The 17,371-nt window shown below is 40.8% G+C and overlaps 1 protein-coding gene across 2 annotated transcripts; it reads right to left on the bottom strand.

Moving 5' to 3' along the window:
- Positions 1 to 1,019: 1,019 nt before the first annotated feature.
- Positions 1,020 to 16,163, bottom strand: LOC105561768 (homeobox protein B-H2-like). Of its 2 annotated transcripts, XM_012012061.1 has the most exons (4): positions 14,501 to 16,163; positions 12,307 to 12,384; positions 4,120 to 4,265; positions 1,020 to 4,023 (listed from the first exon to the last, which is right to left on the bottom strand). In XM_012012061.1, the coding sequence occupies exons 1-4, from the start codon at positions 15,885 to 15,887 to the stop codon at positions 3,661 to 3,663; spliced, it is 1,974 nt and encodes a 657-aa protein (XP_011867451.1). In that variant the 5' UTR covers positions 15,888 to 16,163; the 3' UTR covers positions 1,020 to 3,660. The 2 variants fall into 2 exon arrangements, with proteins under 2 accessions (XP_011867451.1, XP_011867452.1); XM_012012062.1 differs by lacking the exon at positions 12,307 to 12,384.
- Positions 16,164 to 17,371: the final 1,208 nt, after the last annotated feature.

The following is a 17,371-nucleotide window of genomic DNA, read 5'->3' as shown; positions in this document are numbered from 1 at the left end:
CGCGAAGCGATCGTATTCGATATCAAACGGATGGAGCTATCTCTATGATAATCAGTCGTTTCAGAATCGCGATCGATCGCTTTACTTTTCGATTATTCTACAAATCCTCGATCATCTACTTTAGTCGCCTCCGATTAAATGCGATAGCGATGTCAAGGGACGAGAAAATAAGCGAAACAATATATAATCTTCATAATTCGTTAAGAAATACGAAGAAGACAATCCGGTCGTTTCGGGTTGAAAAATCCGACAATGTATCATGCTAGAGGCTGGTACACATGGGCCATGGCATAATGGCGAATATTTTAGAGGTTCTCGTCGGTGTTTTTTCTCGGTTTCTTATACAGTGTACCCTTCCGGACTTTTCAAAATCGGCCAAACAGTCAATACCGGTCCAACCGTGAAGTAATAAACACATCATCGGGCACGTTCCCGGCATTGTTCTCTGTCCCAATGTCCTCACGTACGGTTGCGGAAGAACTTAAAAACACGTCGCCGACGGAACGACTCGCCAAGTTTTTATAACAGAAACGGCCTTTTTCCAATCGCGAAGGGAAGATTTAGTGCGCCGAGGAAAAAGTAAGTGCGCCTGACGCCACGTGGTCCAGTCTCGAAATCACCGAAATCTTGGACTGGTCGGATTCTCGTCTCCGCAAGATGAATGAGATCCCCCGCATATATCTTGTTTTTACGCGCGCGGTCCACATTGCATTCGTATTTGCATTAAACATGTGGAATCATCGAACAGAGACATGTGTCGAAAAGCGATTAATCCAAAGCGACCGCTCGAATCGATCGAAACAGTTTCTAGATATTAATAATATTCGGATAACTGATAAAACGGATTCGTGTCCGCCATGATGGTGAACGTGGTCGCACCGATGTTAGCGACGACTGATATAGGCTTAGTGAGTTCCGGTCCATTGCTGTACAAATATGGGAAAATAGGATTGGAGCAACGGCCGCTCGGTCAAACAATATCGCGCGACGGGAAGAAGCAGCAATGATGAGCGAATAGTGAGTCAATTCTTTTTTATTATAAAGCAACGTAGCGACTGTATAAAATTGTGTATGTTTAAATGATAGATTATTCGTCAATAGGCGAGTAAAAGATATATAATTTATTAAGAATTGACAAAGAGATGGCTCGGACAATTGAAAATTTTACTTAGTTTCTTTGCGCGAATATATGCGGCTATTTACAAAAAGGAAATTATATTATTACAATACATGCTATTATTATTATAAAATACTGTACAGAAACGTTATTATTATTATAAAATACTGTACAGAAGCGTTATTATTATTATTATAAAATACTGTACAGAAACGAATCACATCTCTATAAATATTACGTTAACAATATCACTTTGTATTTAAAGAATGAATTAAAAATGCAGGATCTCTCGTCCACGAAAGCGGCGTTTACTATAACAATATAATCCAAAAAAAGACTGGACAGTTTTTGGATTGCAATAGAAAAACATTCTTATAGATAAAAGAGGATTATAACAGATAAGATTTATTCCTAACTATTATATCGGAGATTTAAATATTACATCGTTACTTTTCTCATGTTATAAAACAATGAACGATGTCGTCTACTAATTTTAAAAATTATGGAGATAGCGTCCCGTCGATGCGATCACCATTTTCTTCGTGTAAATATTCGCTATAAGAAATATACGAAAAGTCTAGGGAAAATATAGACTTCGCGGACGTTATCGTAATATTTCAAGCAACACTTGCTCTGCTATTAACAAATGTAACATTATATTGTGCCATTTCTAGTAAAGTATCGAATTAGAAATGATTATCCTCATATCGACATTATCCAGTATTCGATCTACATTTTACCTTAAGGCACGTATCCCTTTTAATTTCATAACTTATGACTTCATTTTGTTTGCACCACGTTTATATACAAATGCATGTATTTATAATATACTATATTAACAGAAAGGTCTGCGCTATTTACGTACGTAAGCGGTTCCGACTTGATCTCTTTCGCAAAATCGTATCTCGATTTTACGCAATTTTCAGTTTTTCCTGTTCAAACGCTTATTTAGGACCAGAACGAGCGTTTGAACAGAAAAACCGGAAATTGTGTAAAGTCGAGATACGACCTTACAAAAGAGATCAGTCATGTTTCAATTGCCGCTATTTTCTCCATCTCATTGTAATCGTCTGATTATGAATACTCACTTATTGGCTTTTTCGCGATGATAAGAGAAAAGACGATAAGAGAAAAGACGCTCCAATGGACCGACACGATGGATTTTCTTACCGATTTGTTAGGAAGGACAATTAGATTGAAGAAACAATGAAAAAGAAAAAGGCGCGCGTCGTAACGGACATGAAAGTATGTGCTTTCCGCACGCGCGGATAATGTCGATACAGACAACTAACGATTAATCACAACAAACGGAAGAAAGAGTAATTTGTGTAATGTCATGCGCACTTTTCGTCTACACCTAATACGTTCCATCGTCACGTGTACACCTTACCAGTGTGCATCGTACGTTTACGAGCGCCGTAAATTAAGTTGACTAGTGACATTACGAGCGATATCCAAAATTTTCAACCGTCCAACGTTCAATTTCAATCTCTCTTTGTTTGGAATTGAATCTGGTCCGAGTTCAATTATCTCTTCAGCTACGAATGCTGTGCGCGCACCTTTATTATTTATATATTAAACACAATATACATTTAATGTATATTCATATATGTATATAATAGGCGCGCGTGTGTGTAGATGTGACAGAGGAATTGAAACAGTTGCGGTAAAGGCAAAGTGAAATTTACGACGCTTCTCGCGGTTAATTTACGACGTCGTTTTGTGCCGATGGAGATAATAAATCCGTGCAATATGCCATAATTGCGGGATAATTTTCTTTGTAAATTACTTAAGAAAAAAAGCACTTTTGCATGCCGTGAAAAGAGTTAATATATATTTGTTTGGATAACTCGATTATTTTCGGATACTATCCCTATCTTAAAGCTAGCGTCAAGACTACACGCGCGTACCTCTCTAATTTCGCGCAGACGGTCGAATCTCTATTATCGAGATAGTCAAACAAATTCTCTATTTTTAACTCTTCCCCTCAAATTCCTCCTAATATCCAGGTACAATTACGAAACACGATCGTGTAATAGGCTGCATGAATATCTAGATACACACGATGCGAGCGTACATTTAGATTCCATTCGGAATTGCCAAGTGCGAAGGCATCCATGCAGTCCGCATTCGACATTCGCTTCCGGCGTGGACTCTTGCGGAATTAACGGTGTGCCGAATGCAGAACGTAAAATATCGAAGCACGACCGTCATATTAACGGGAAACGCTGTGGACGTGTGAACCCGACGAGATTAGCGTGAGATCAGAGCGTTTTCTCTTTCTCCACGATATCTGCAATCCACGAACGATCCGTTTAATAACGGTCGCTTATCACAGGCCGTTGTGTATCATGTGCGAGCTACACTTAATTACCTTACGCCTCCTAATTATTTTACGCGGTGTCCAGTTTGCTTGTCCGTTCGCGAACCCTTTGTACGTTGTGTCCGTGGTGGCGAGACGGCGAATGAACGCGCCACCATCCCATCGCCCCACCTCGTGAACCGTTCGAATTCCCGAGGAGTCCTCGACAAGGGAATACCCTTTACATTGGATTAGAGGGGCCCGGATATTGCATAGGCAGTGTCGTGGGCAGCGACCCGGGCTGCGACGTAGGTTGCGACGTGGGCAGAGATGCAGGTAACGCGGGCAGAGACGTCGACGTCGTCGACGTTGCTGGATGCGGTGCGGAGGAGGTGCTCTCGTTGGCCTGCATCAGACCGCCCAGCATCCCACCCATCTCCGCGCCGGCGGCGGCAAAACCCATGATTCCTCCAGCCATCGCCTCCATCGTGGCGGAGGCCGCCACAACGTCCTGCGCTCTCATCTGCCGCTCTCTCGATTGCTCCTGCTGCTTCTTCAGCAGCTTCCGCTCCTTCGCCCGTCGGTTTTGAAACCAGATCTTTATCTGCAAGAAAGAAGAGAGAGAGATGGTTACGTTAGGCGACTCGTTCCGCCGTGATAATTCGGGAATTTTCACCGATCGAAATGAGCAATGATTTACCTGACGCTCCGTGAGACCGAGCTGCGTCGCGAGGTCCGACTTGCGTTTGATAGTGGTATAGTGATTCATGTGAAATTCTTTCTCGAGTTCTAGTCTTTGATAGTCCGTGTAGACCACTCGGTATTTGTCTTTTGTGCGAGTCTTCCCTGAAAAAGACGCAGATAACGGCCGGTGTTATTACGCGGTTAATATCTATCGTGCTGATTCTCTTGTCAATAATGCGTTAAAGAGATAACGTTTTCAGCGAGCGCGTATACCGCGTGGCGACACTAACAAAGTAAAGGATGTTTCGTAATTAATTTTACGTAGAACGAAGAAATGTGGAGGCGCAATTTGCTTTAGCCATTTCGCAAGACGATCTATGCCTAAATAATCACCTGCCAATTCTAAGTGCAAATAACAAATATATCACGTCCAATACAGTAGGTTAAAATGAAACAAAGGTGGGGGAAATAAAATGGTAGGAACAGCTATGTAAATTTTTGTCCAAGAATGTTCTGATTGCAATTCGTTTCGTTTAAGATTTCGTCCAAACGCGTATTGTAATAAAAATTATTCTATTAGCTACAAGTAACATTAACTGTTAAAATAATATTCGCCGTGTAAAAAATAAAACACTTTACATTTAGCACAAATTTAATCCAATAATGATATTTACAATAATTACATTTAATACAAATAAAGTTGCAAGAAAGAGAGTTTAAAATAGAGAACAGCCGCGTTTACAATTTAGTAATTATTTCTTACAATGAAGGAAATTGATTATCTTAGAGTGCCAAACGCTTATTAGGTTACAAAAACAAAATATTAGAAAAGGATGACAATTGAGGAAGATAAATTGCACATCATATATAATCCTGCCTTTGAAACTATTACAATCATGCTCTAAGCACATAAAAGTTATGAGAAGACGTGGACAGGGAATAAAGAAGATGATCGTTAACTTCTAATGCGGATTAATTTATACTTTACGGTAATTATAATTATTATAAGTAAAGAGCTTACACACATACAGATACATATGCAAAATTACGGTAGCTCGAAGCAACAGCATTCGCGGAACGACAGATGCATTTATTTATTTGCAATAAATAACGCGAAGCACGATTAATTCTTATGGGAGAAAACGACACGCCAGAAAGCGGCAAAAAAGAAGAGGTGCGTTGGCAATCGCACGGTGTGAATGCGTTTCTTACGACGTGGTGTCTTGGCGGTAACATACGCACAAAACACAGGAGAGAGACAGAGAGAGAGAGAGAGAGAGAGAGAGAGAGAGAGAGAGAGAGAGAGAGAGAGAGAGAGAGGCGCGGGAAACACGAATATGAGTGTATACGTGCATGTGGGAACGGCAAGAGATGGCTCAAGAGAGAGGGACACGATTAGATAAGACTCCGCCGGCGAGATCAAAGGCGTGCACGTTAATCCACCACTCCTCGATAAGGGAACTCCGAGGCCTTCGCAGCGTTACGAATAAGCAAGCGACCTTAGACTTTTCGCCGGTACACAGAATGGCTACAGTCTGAGCCAGCATGGCTGATATCGGGTCAGCAGGATATCCTCGTGGCAAGGATGCGCAGCAAGGATGGCGAGAATAAATAATGCAGTCAAAGGAATCCATAGAAGCCGGATGCTTCAATGAAAGGAATTCATAGAATCGTATTGACATCCATTCCCATCTGATATCTGGTAATCTGAGAGATTACTTTGTTTCTCTTTTTGAATTTTCTTTGTATATACAATATATGTATATATTTTTTTTAAATTGATGCGATTGATTGCGAAATTTTACCATCTTGATGAACAAAGGGAGATAAACTGCCAATTTACAAAATAAATGTTTCATTAATTTGTTTTATCTAATTAATTGTCTGATTGAGGATTCCGTGAAATGCGAACTTTTACGAAAACATCATGTCGGTCAGAGATTTACAAAGCAAGAAAGAAACCTTTCATAAAGTCCCCCTTACATTTTCTAAGCATAAAATAATCATATATTTCAAATATATATATAAACGCATTTTAAGAAAACATGGATTCTAAATCGAAACTTATACACGCGATTTAAAATATGAACTTTACATATCTCTACATATGTCTTTTTATAAGTCCCTTACGAAAGATTTATCTTATTTGTAAGACGTCTTTCTTATATACGATTGTGTAAAAAAAATTCATGTAAAGTGATGTGAGAATTTGTGAAGAATTAGGCGATACGTTCGCGTTTAAGCGATATATGTACACGTCGACGCATGCGGTGCGCGTTCGCGGTTAAATCCGTGTAATCTGTTCAAATAACGCGGCAATATATTACGGACTGTCTGGTTTTGAGTTTTCATCTACTCAGAATGAGATTGAGAGATCGTTATCGCGGCCACTTCCAGCTCTCCGTATCTATGATAATGCTTGAATCACGTCTTTCTACACATCCCGTGTGAGAGATGTGCTGTATAATAAATCGACATGTTCACCACTGTATCTTATCCGCTACCGAGATTTTCGATCAGCTGGTTTCCAACTTCGATCCCGAAATGTAAGCTGCGACGAACGTCAGACCTCATTCGCGCACTTATATCAAAGTGCAATGGAAATAATACACGTAAAAGAGGCATAAGTCAACTTCCATACGATTATATTTTTAGAACTCGTGCTGTTTCTTTTTTAAGAAAAGTATCGTGTCCAATTTGAAGATATTAACTAAGCGCACCTGCCAACTACATCCAATCCGTAATGATTTTGGAGAGAGAAAAATCTAAGAACAAATAACTTCCTCTGTTCGACAAAAAACAAAATGTTGTCACTTAGAATAGATTCATTTTACGCGATGATCAATTACTTTTGTGGCTGCGTAATACTTAGTTTAAATCTCTGTTATATCAATAAAGTGTTACACCAGATAAACGAGGAATAAATATTAGACAGCGTTCGCCATGGTTTTTGTCAATATGATATCACGTAATGTAGCTCGGATTTTTTTCTTTCTCCCGCTTTTTTTTTCTGTTACGTTGCACGCATTGTTAGACGTGCAAATATTTGACGCGTTAAGAGCAAACGTCGCGCAGCCTGATGCACGTAAACAAACACACATGAAACATCCTTAAACCTTATCAAAAGGCAGACTCTTTATCTTTGGAGATTGTAATCGAATCAAAAAAAAAATTCCAAACTGTATGCGGTACTGGCCTTAATTGCGATAGATTTCTCGTGCGACAGGCACACTCGCCGTGTTACACTCGCAAAGATAATTTCGCGATTCCCAATCAATTTTTATCGCGAGGCGAAAGAAGTTACACCACTCACGTATAATAAAAATTGAACTGAAGAAATCAGCTGTTCAGAGGTAAATATTAACAGCAAGCTGTCGTAAGAAATAGCAAATTAAACTTCATCGCTATGCAATTTCAGTTGCGATGATGTAAAAAATTAATATCGTCTTGTATAATTTTATCAACTAATTTTTAATCAAAGCTGTATTCACATAGCATATTAGCCGTGGCAGTGAAAAAGACGAATGATTAATATTTAATTAAAGATGAGTAATATTGAATGTAAAATTGAATTAAAACATTTTAATATCGTAATACAACAAAAAACTGATAAAAATCACTATTCATTTAGTGGCAAATATGAAAGCAAACTAAATTCGTACGAAGTAGCAAATTCAATTTCGTCATTGTGCAGTTCTTGTATTGATAATTTGAATAAGTGATAGCATTGTTTCTTAAATTTTACCATCAAAGGTATAAATGTAACAATTAACTATAAAAAGGAGAAAATAATAGTAAAGTCGAATTAAAATATATTAATATCAATGGTGAATGATTTGGCTCTCTCTCGCTGTAGTAAAACTCGACACGAAGGGGAAGATTTAAGAAATCGACGTTTCTAGTCCCTGGAACTTTTTCACGGTTAACGGAGCAACTTTGTGCGAGTTGAACTTTTTACATTCGGAGACGTCCGTCGGCAAGTCTCGGATGGTTTGCGTTGTTCGAGAGGGCAAGTCGTCGATTTTTTTTATTCGCCTCACGCACAGACCACATAAGCGTATGAGTTAGGGAAGGATTACCGTCGGCGTTTTTCATCTTGCCGATATCGCACCTACGGTCCCGCCTATCCGGCCCCGGCAACGCGTCGATGTACCAGATGCTCTCAATAGCTCTCAAAATTATGTAGGAAAGTCCCTTATTGTGTGAGATAGGTTTCTAAATATGAAATAGCAGGTTTTCAACATCCAAATTCAATCACGACCTTTCTTCGCGGCGATTACACAATCTAACAATGAATTTTCCACTAAACAAGCTCTCTCACTCCAAGGACAATAAATTCATGACGTCTATTAATTTAGCAGAAACTCCGCTATCTCATGTTAGGAGCCTATCTCATAGCAGGAGACCTTCCTCTATTTTAACCCGGAAAGAAGGACAGCAATCGACATAATTTTAACCGAGCCTACATTCTGAAATCAGCAATTAACATTCCTCGTCATTCAATCTCGAATCTAACGCGACGTCGGCTATTGCTCGCTAAAGTTCATCGCCGCGAGCGGAGCGTCGGGACGATTTCTTAAAATGTATCTAGCTCGTTGGTCCCGTCATTGTCTATACTTTCGAACGAACGAAATCCACCGGAGCTATTTCTCCCGAGTATCCGTGCGCGAAATACGAACGAGCGCGACGAGCGGCGAGAGGGAGAGAGCGAGAGGAAACGCGACGGATTTGACGAAGGCTACGAGACGCGGGAGGACAGAGAGACGCGGGGGAGAAAGACGCGAGCGAAGGGGACGAAGAAACGATGCTCCTGGGACTCGTTGCCACCCCATTATAGCGTTTGCTCTTCCATTTCACGCCGCGGAATGGCAAAAGCGCGTGCCCCGCTTTTCCTGCGGGCGTTTGACAACCCCCGACGATATCTCGCGTCGGCCTAGCCGGAGCCGCGCGCCGACTCGCGCGGGTGCCATTCGTCAGCGGCGTCACAATTACCTCTATTGTGCCACCTCGCATTTGTATATCGCATATCAAGTGCCTGCGAACGAAGAGAGACGGAGAGAGAACGAGAGGGACGGAGCTAGACATTTTTTTACCGCGCACTGGTAGCAGTTTATGTTGCGATGTAACTGCACGACTATTTGTTTCTTTTCAGCATTTGAAAATTCTTTTCACTCGTTCTTTCTTTTTAATATTTAATATAACTCGTTAATATTTTTGCAATGCCCAAAATGTTGCCATATAGATAATATGTACAAATATATATTATAACGTCGTAGAATTATAATCACGTTTGACGAATTTAATTTAGTTATAATTTTATTTATAAAAGTTTTTGAAATTCTACTTTAAATTATATCGTATCTTGGTGAACATGGATAAGATGTACGACGCAGAGACTAAAGAGAAAAACTATTGAGGATTAAGAAAGAATAAAAAGTTTAACAATGCGTGCTAATTGGTGGGAAAAAAGCAACAAGTATATGCGATAAATAGATTAACATCTATTTCTCCTACGCTCCTGTACTCAGTGACGAATCGCAATAAACGTGTACTGGCAGACAAAAGATTAGAAACTGTAGAAAATTTCGTATACCTGCGTAATCTGCGGAACACGTGGGCCAAACGAAACTCAACAGTTTCCAGACATGATTGATGCGTCGTCTCGTAACATTTCAACTCTACGGCGAACGATGACAAGAAGAATATTATCGTAAAATGATTAAAACTATTACCTAACCCTGGACACTTAGCCGACACACCTGATCATAGAACTATACAACAATAAAATTAAGTGTCGAAGCTATTTGCCAAAAGATTTCTGTAAAGCCCCAAATTTCTCAATGGTCGCATTCCATTCTGTCCCGATCAAAACTGACCCAGTCTCGAGTTGAATTTTTCATCGAATAGCCAGCGGAGCAGCCTCGTGAATGAGCGTTGAAATTTTCTTGCGTGTCGTCAACACTTACTTTGCGTCCACTGCAACCCGGCTCGAGACCGACCTCAGGACCCCAATAATAAATCGTTTAACTTCTTTTAACGCGACGGGAAAATGTCTGATGGCGTGCTGCGAGTCGAATGCCGAACCGAAACTCTAGTGATTCACAAGTTCTTGCTGTGGATCGGCTGACGCCAAGGTTTAACAAAAATTGATCTTTCGAAACTGCTGTCAAAACACTCGACCATAATGAAGAGTTTTAGTTACGGACACACAGTAGGTGGACTCCCTTTTCCAGATTCGTAACAAGATTTCACGTTAAATCCTCCTCTAAAGAAGACGTTCACAGGATTAGAGTTCACAGGATGAATGACGAAGAGAATGCGAAACTTGAAGAAGAAAGGACCTTAGGTTTTGACAAGATGCGAAACATGGTACACAAATAAAGGGCTGATTATTTTACTTTGAAATGATTACTTTCCATAATTATGGATAGGAATAAAGACCGATGTCTTTAGCTGAGCGATATTGAATCTTTGCTCTTTGTTGTTCACCCATAATCGTGGGTTCACCCATTATCGCCGATAAGGGGATCGTGGCCGGACGAAGGCGTCATAAAAGCAGTAGAAATCGCGTGCTCGCGGAGGCTCGCTCTCACGGAACGGAACGGAACGGAACCGAACGGCGGCGGCGATTCGCGATGCGCGAACGAGAAAGCGTATGCACGAGGCCGTCCCTCACGAAATTGTAATGCACGCCTCGCGTTTTTGTGTCGTTGTGGTGAGAGGCTCTGCCACGCGGCTTCTGCCCGCAATATAGCCATAAAACGCAGATAATTGCCGCTGGAAGGTACGGGACGCTCGTTTCAAGGTACTTAACGTGCGTACTTGCTGCACGCGCGTGAGGTAAAATGCAAATAGGAGAACAGAAGGGGAGACGGCGACGAAGGTGAAGAATTGGGATGAATTCTGCGAAGCGCCTGATGGCGAAGTGCATCGGGCGAAGAATGACTTGGGATTTGGGGCAAAGCGGTCTGAATGTATTAGCATGTTAATCCCGAGAGCGGTTAAAGATTGACCGACACAAGGAGAACAGAGAGAAACTGACATTATCCTCACTTTTCCGTTCTCCTTCGTCCACGAGGGCACACCCGTGGCTCTGAGCTTTCATTTAGAAAAGGACATCCCATGTTGACAAATTCAAAATGCACCTTTCGACACGCTGTTCACGTTTTCGCCTACTTTTATACCTGACTCGAAGGCTACTGCAAGAAACTGACACGAGCGAATTTTTGGACAAAAAGTTATCAGATTATCGTTACTTTAAGTGTGAACGCGTGGTAAAAAAAATGGCGTAAAGATGAATAGGTATTAAGGTCTCGATAAAATGTAGGCAGAAACACGTTCCTTGTGAAGGAGCACGTCGAGCAGGCGACCATTTTTTTGCTTATCCCAACCAAGTCTTTTTCTCCGTGCACGGACATTGCCGGTTTTTTCGGAATCTTCCGAAGGGAAGTGGCAACCCCCGAGAGAGTATCCTGCCACGCAATACCCTTTTAGGGGTACAGCTCTCCAGATTGGAGGTTTCCTTCGGCAAGGTTCAGCAGCCCACTCTGAGGATGAAGTAAAAAAATGCTCAAAGTACCAGAACGAACTGAATAAAAGAGGCTTTAAGCCTAATACCCGAGGACGAAGAAGATAATCTTTATTATCATCTGTTACATCGGTGAGTTTCAGGCTGTAGTTGACACAGTTTCTATAGAAGTCTGTGGTAGTACGTACAGCCAAAAACTCAGCGATTTGTACAGATGAGAAAAATGATGATAAAATGCAGGTCCAGGCATTAATGAATAAGACTGTACACCAAAAATTGATTTTAGAAATCTACAGGTTCTCTAAGGTCTTTTAAGCCAGCGGCCCACGAGGCTTTTTCGCTTGCTGGTTTGCTTGCGCGCACCTTTACTAACTGGTGAGAGCCAATCAGGATGCAATCTTAGCTCATCTGACCTATCACGTGGAATCCCGATTGGCTCTCACTAGCCAGCAAAGGTGCACGCACGCGAATCAGCAAGCAAGAAAGCATCGTGTGTCGCTTTACTCTTGATCGTTTTGCGTCATTTTCCTTGGACGTTTGCGAACCGACGTGTAACTTCAATGAAACGTTTCTACCAAAGAACAATCGGAAGCTGCATGCACAATCGAGGTACAATGCATGCAAACATCAAAGATAATACGGCATACACGACAATCAATTAATTGTGATTCGTACCGAGAATTTCAAGCCGGCAACAGAGTTCGTTAATTGGCGACGTTGAATCCGCGCCGCCGACAGTCTCGGCGTTGCATGCTGCAACAGTGGAAAGAACATCTCTTTCGTTAAAATGCTGTCTCTCCAGCATTTCTGTAAATCTGCATTTATATCAATAAATGAAGGAAATTGACCGGATTTCGCGCGGCTCGTGTGTTACGATCCCGCGAAACGTAGCGAGAGTTAATTCTTCCTCGTCGCGCGTGTTGATTCAGGACGCGTTCCGTGCGAACGGATGGGACTTTCATTCGAATCCGGTGAAAAATCGAGGTGGACGACGGCGAGAAAGAATGGGAAGGAAGGAGATTATCTCACAAATATTTGAGAGCAATTAGATGTTTGCTCGTCCGTTACCGTGTTTACATGGTTCGCCGTATCTAGACCGCTGGAGACGTGTTTATGACCGCGCGCGATATGCACGAAAGAAGTGCTCGTTAGGTGCGTAACTTCGTCACGTGGCTTTGTAATCCGATTTCTTAATCGAGCTCTTGAAACGGAGGATTAACTGTTCATGGGCAAAGCTCGGCCACGCGAGTCGTTTGCACGAGGCTCGCAATCGCGATTTGGAGAATCGCTATCTCAGCACTAAATTTCGTAGACACTCTAACAAAAGTTTTATTGATACAAATCTGCAGTATATACTGTCCAAGTAAATATTTTTTCAGAAAATACAAATATATGTGAAATATCGAACCAATTTTTCGTTTAAATTGTTTCGACGATATTTGTTCAATTTTCTCAATTCAGAATTACGGCAAAATAAATAATGCTAAAACGTGATTTGTTGAAAGAACCGCATCTGACAAATTATATTTGAAAATTTCTAATATACGTATATTTCATGAGTCTTTAGGATTTTGTGTTACGTTAATAGATATTCATTATATGTTCCTAATACTTATCTTTAATAAAAATTTATGCGATTTAAGGCCGTAAGAGATCTGTATTCTTTTCGCGTTAAAAAATAAATAACAATGCCATGGTGAGAAAGAAAGAAGAGTTTATGTTATACATTCGATATCTAATAATGTTTAATTAATTTCGCAATATGAGAACAAATAATTACATTCTCGATTATTTATTTCGTTTAATTTTATCAATAAAATTACCAGTATACAGGTAGTTTAATTAATAATATTAATTGTAACCTAAAAAGAATATATTTATATGATATCTTTATCATTTCATATGAAAAGCAAAATACGTACACTGATGAAGTTTGATCAGATATTTTAGAAATATTCTGTACATCCTAAAATAATTGTTTTCACCTCTCAAGTTAAATCGTTTAATTGTGATCTACAATAATTTTCACGTAAACGTTACACTTCGTCAATTGCAAGATAAGATAAAAATAAAGTGGAACCACGAAAAGAGAAGTGATAAACCGAGGTATAAAATGATTCCGACGGCGTGCGCTGTATTCATTATTCACGTTGTTAAAATTTATTTTTACCAAATCAAGATCATTGCAATTTCACGAAGTAAAAGAGAAAAGGAGAAAAACAGCCTTCAATACATACAACGTAAATTATAATATGTAATCTATCGAGTTTTGATGGATAACAGATATTTCCGATATCTATCAATTATGCTGTGAAATGAATCAAATCGATATTAATCAAATTTAATATTATTTTCGATGAATTTTAGCGAACCTGCTTGAAAGAGATATTGAAAAAGTACTCTTCACTTTTATTTTACGCTACAAATTTTGTTATAATTTAAAAAACTTTTTATAGTAAGTGAATTTCTTTCTTTTAGCATAGATGAGAATTTTATATCAAATATAATATTTATAACAAAAATTTTATATATGTAGCACGTTGATTTTTTGCTAAGAAAATATTTGCTAAGAAATAAAACACAATTTTTTTCTCTAGTCCATCTTTTTCCGCTGCTTCAACAATTTTGCTTCTTTTAAATGTTTACTGTCAACAATTATTCTTGCGTACAAAAGAAGAAAAATAGGAGGTGAAAATACTATTGTATGTAGCGAGTGTATTCTTTCAGCGTTTGAAATTATTATCATTTGTTATTCGTGTATGATTTTGCAAATTAAGATTAACTTTTAAATACTTTTATGTTTCGTTTTTAATTTCTCGAAAGCAAGTTCAAAGAAGACTTAGTGATGGTAAGGTGAAGTTTCACTAACCTGGTTTAGGTTGGCTTTGGTACGACGGCCTCTTCATCCACTCGTACGGACTCCTTCTCCCCTGGATCCTATGGGAGGTGTACAATTGATGCCGTCTTGTGGACATGTCTCTTGATGTGGACGGCATATCTCTGGACGGTATGTCTCTCGATGTAGACGGCATGTCTCTCGATGTGGACGGCAGGTTCATGCCTGCCGGTAGCAGGTTTACGTTGCCGGATGTGGACGACAGGTTCATGTTGCGAGACGTACAAGGCAAGTCATCGTATGGCATGTGGAAATTGGTTGGCGTTGTGGGCGAAGTGCTATTGTTGCTGTTGTGACTGCTACCGTTCATGCTACCGTTCAGGCTGCCGTTCATACTGCCGTTCACGTTGCCGTCTACGTTGCCGTTCATCCTTGCGGTCGCTGACGGATGTTGATTACGGAGCGCCATATCGATGTTCATGTTTCTGATGCCCCATTTCAACATCCGTCGCCTGTAGGAAATTTCATAGTCCTGTTCCCTCGATGGCACTTGGGACTGGAGATATTGCGGCGGCGAATTCTGCTGGAAGAACTGCGGCGGCGAGTTCTCCTGAAGATGGTGGTGCTTCGGCAACGATCGTTGCTGGATGCGTTGCTGCGGCAACGGATTCGGCTGGGTGTGCTGCGGCGGGGAATTTTGCTGCAGCTGTTGCGGCGACGAAGCGGTCAGCTGCTGACTGTGCTGCTGACACAGCTGAGGCGGCGAGCTTTGCTGCAGGTGTTGATGAGGTGACGGATGCTGTTGGCAGAGCTGTTGGGGCGGCGAGTTGTGTTGGAGGTGTTGCTGCGGAGACGGGTGCTGATAGAGTTGCTCGGGCGGTGAGCTCTGTTGCAGATGTGACTGCGACAAGTGTTGCTGGATGCGCTGTTCAGACGGTGAATGTTGCTCCAGTTCTTGCGTGTGATGTTGTTGCGACTGCGATTGCGTTTGAAAGTGTAGGTGCTGCGGCTGATACTGATGTAGGTACGGCGAGTACTGGGTCGTGTAGTGCCATCCTGATATCATTTCCGGGTTGAAGAACTGCGGGGGAATCGGGCTCGGCTGATGCTGAGGATGCAACGCCGGTGTCGCGGGTATCGCTCTGGACGGATATCCGTACCAATACTGGGTCCCCTCAATGGCGGCGGGAGCCGCAACCGCAACCGCGGTGTGCGGCTGGACCTGTTGCGTCGATGCTTGCTGATGTGCTTGCTGCATTATCAGTTGATGTTGCTGCTGGTTGTCAGCGACCTGTTGCTGCTGTTGGCGATACGCGAGGCTCGTTTGATTATAATGCGGCACCATATTGGCGATGTTGCTGAGGTTCGATATAGCGTTCGAAGATTCTCCAGAGATGATGTCGTCACGAAACGATGGCATGTCGGTCTCCTGCGAACTTGAACTTGGCCTGGCACAAATATAAACGTCTGTTTCTCATGCACTACTAATTGGAGTCACCAAAAAAATGGAGGATTAACGTTTGTCATTCACGATTCACACTTAGCCGATACACAAACGACGAAAATCCGGCGCACATGAAAACGTACGTACGTTATTTCTGGTGCCCGACAAACGCGTTTTGTCCGATATCGATATTGAACTGGCACCGTAACTCCGACGTTTACAAGCCGAGGAGTAAATCCAACAGACACGGCTTGGTGGGGATCCGCTGGTAGGCTCCGCCCCTACCGAGCGGCATCGAACGACCAATCTACATCCGGCACCCAACATAATGGTGTCCAACGAGAACGTCGCCGAACAGTAGGACTGTCGCCCGCCTACAAAAAGAGAACTGGAGAAAGAGTGGGAAGCGGTTCTCTTGTAGCTCCACCTTCTCGATAAGGCACGCTGTTGCTAGCTTTAAACATTTTTCAGCAAGTTGACCGGTTGCTCTCCTCGTGTCGACTCCATTACGAAGATACGACTAGACCTTATTACTAATCCTCCAATGGCGAAAATTAATTCCTACTTGTTCATTACATTTTAATTTGTTTATTCCAAAGTGTGATGTCCAGAGATGTCCGAAGAATATTCTGATTTAATTGTGCATTTATTTACAGTTTAGATAAAAAGAAAAGTTGCAATTAAATTTGATAACCTGGAATTTTAGGATATTAAAATTTGCGGCCTTCTAAACACAGGTGGTGACGATTACGATGGTATCGATTAAGTAACCCAATTTTCCTCCGATGACGCGCATGTAATTATTTTCACACGCGCCGTCTAATGAACAAAATGTTTCTTACTTTCTTCACGCTTTCTTTTTCTCAGGTAGCTGCCTACGAGAGATTTTTAAAAAGTGATAGGAAAATTTGCATCTTAATATTAATTATTTAGTTTTATTTTTCTAGTGAAAACGAGTTAGCAGAACAAAAGCTGTAATATTCTTAAACCCTTGATTAGCATACGATGAAAAAATTTCTTATTCGCGTCCGCAACATGCTTTTCTTTTTAGCATAATATAATTTATTTTATAGTACAGTAATATTATAAAAATGTAATTTTCTTTCTGAAATAAGGTACTTCTGATTGTTATTTTAAAGTTAATACTTCATTATTAATAAAATATTTAGTATTCCTACATTATGTTTTTATAATATATCAATTTTTTGAAGAACTCTTATTAGAGAAATGATAAGTTGATATCAGAATGGCACATAAATCACGGCACGGTATACGCATCATATATCTACAATATCCACACTATTTACAATATTAATCGGTGCATTTGCGTAATATATTATTTTACTGCGTGGTCGTAACAAAATCATATACCAATTCTGGGATGTATAACACTTATAAACTGTACGAGAAGTCCATAAATCATTTCGCCGCTTAGATGATTTAGAACCGAAAACTCAAGT

Source organism: Vollenhovia emeryi, unplaced genomic scaffold, assembly GCF_000949405.1.
Source record: "Vollenhovia emeryi isolate VEMERY1.0 unplaced genomic scaffold, V.emery_V1.0 DF939201.1, whole genome shotgun sequence".
NCBI classification, from domain to species: domain Eukaryota; kingdom Metazoa; phylum Arthropoda; class Insecta; order Hymenoptera; family Formicidae; genus Vollenhovia; species Vollenhovia emeryi.
Note: the sequence above shows the minus strand (reverse complement) of the source record. Positions and strands in the feature narration are given on the sequence as shown.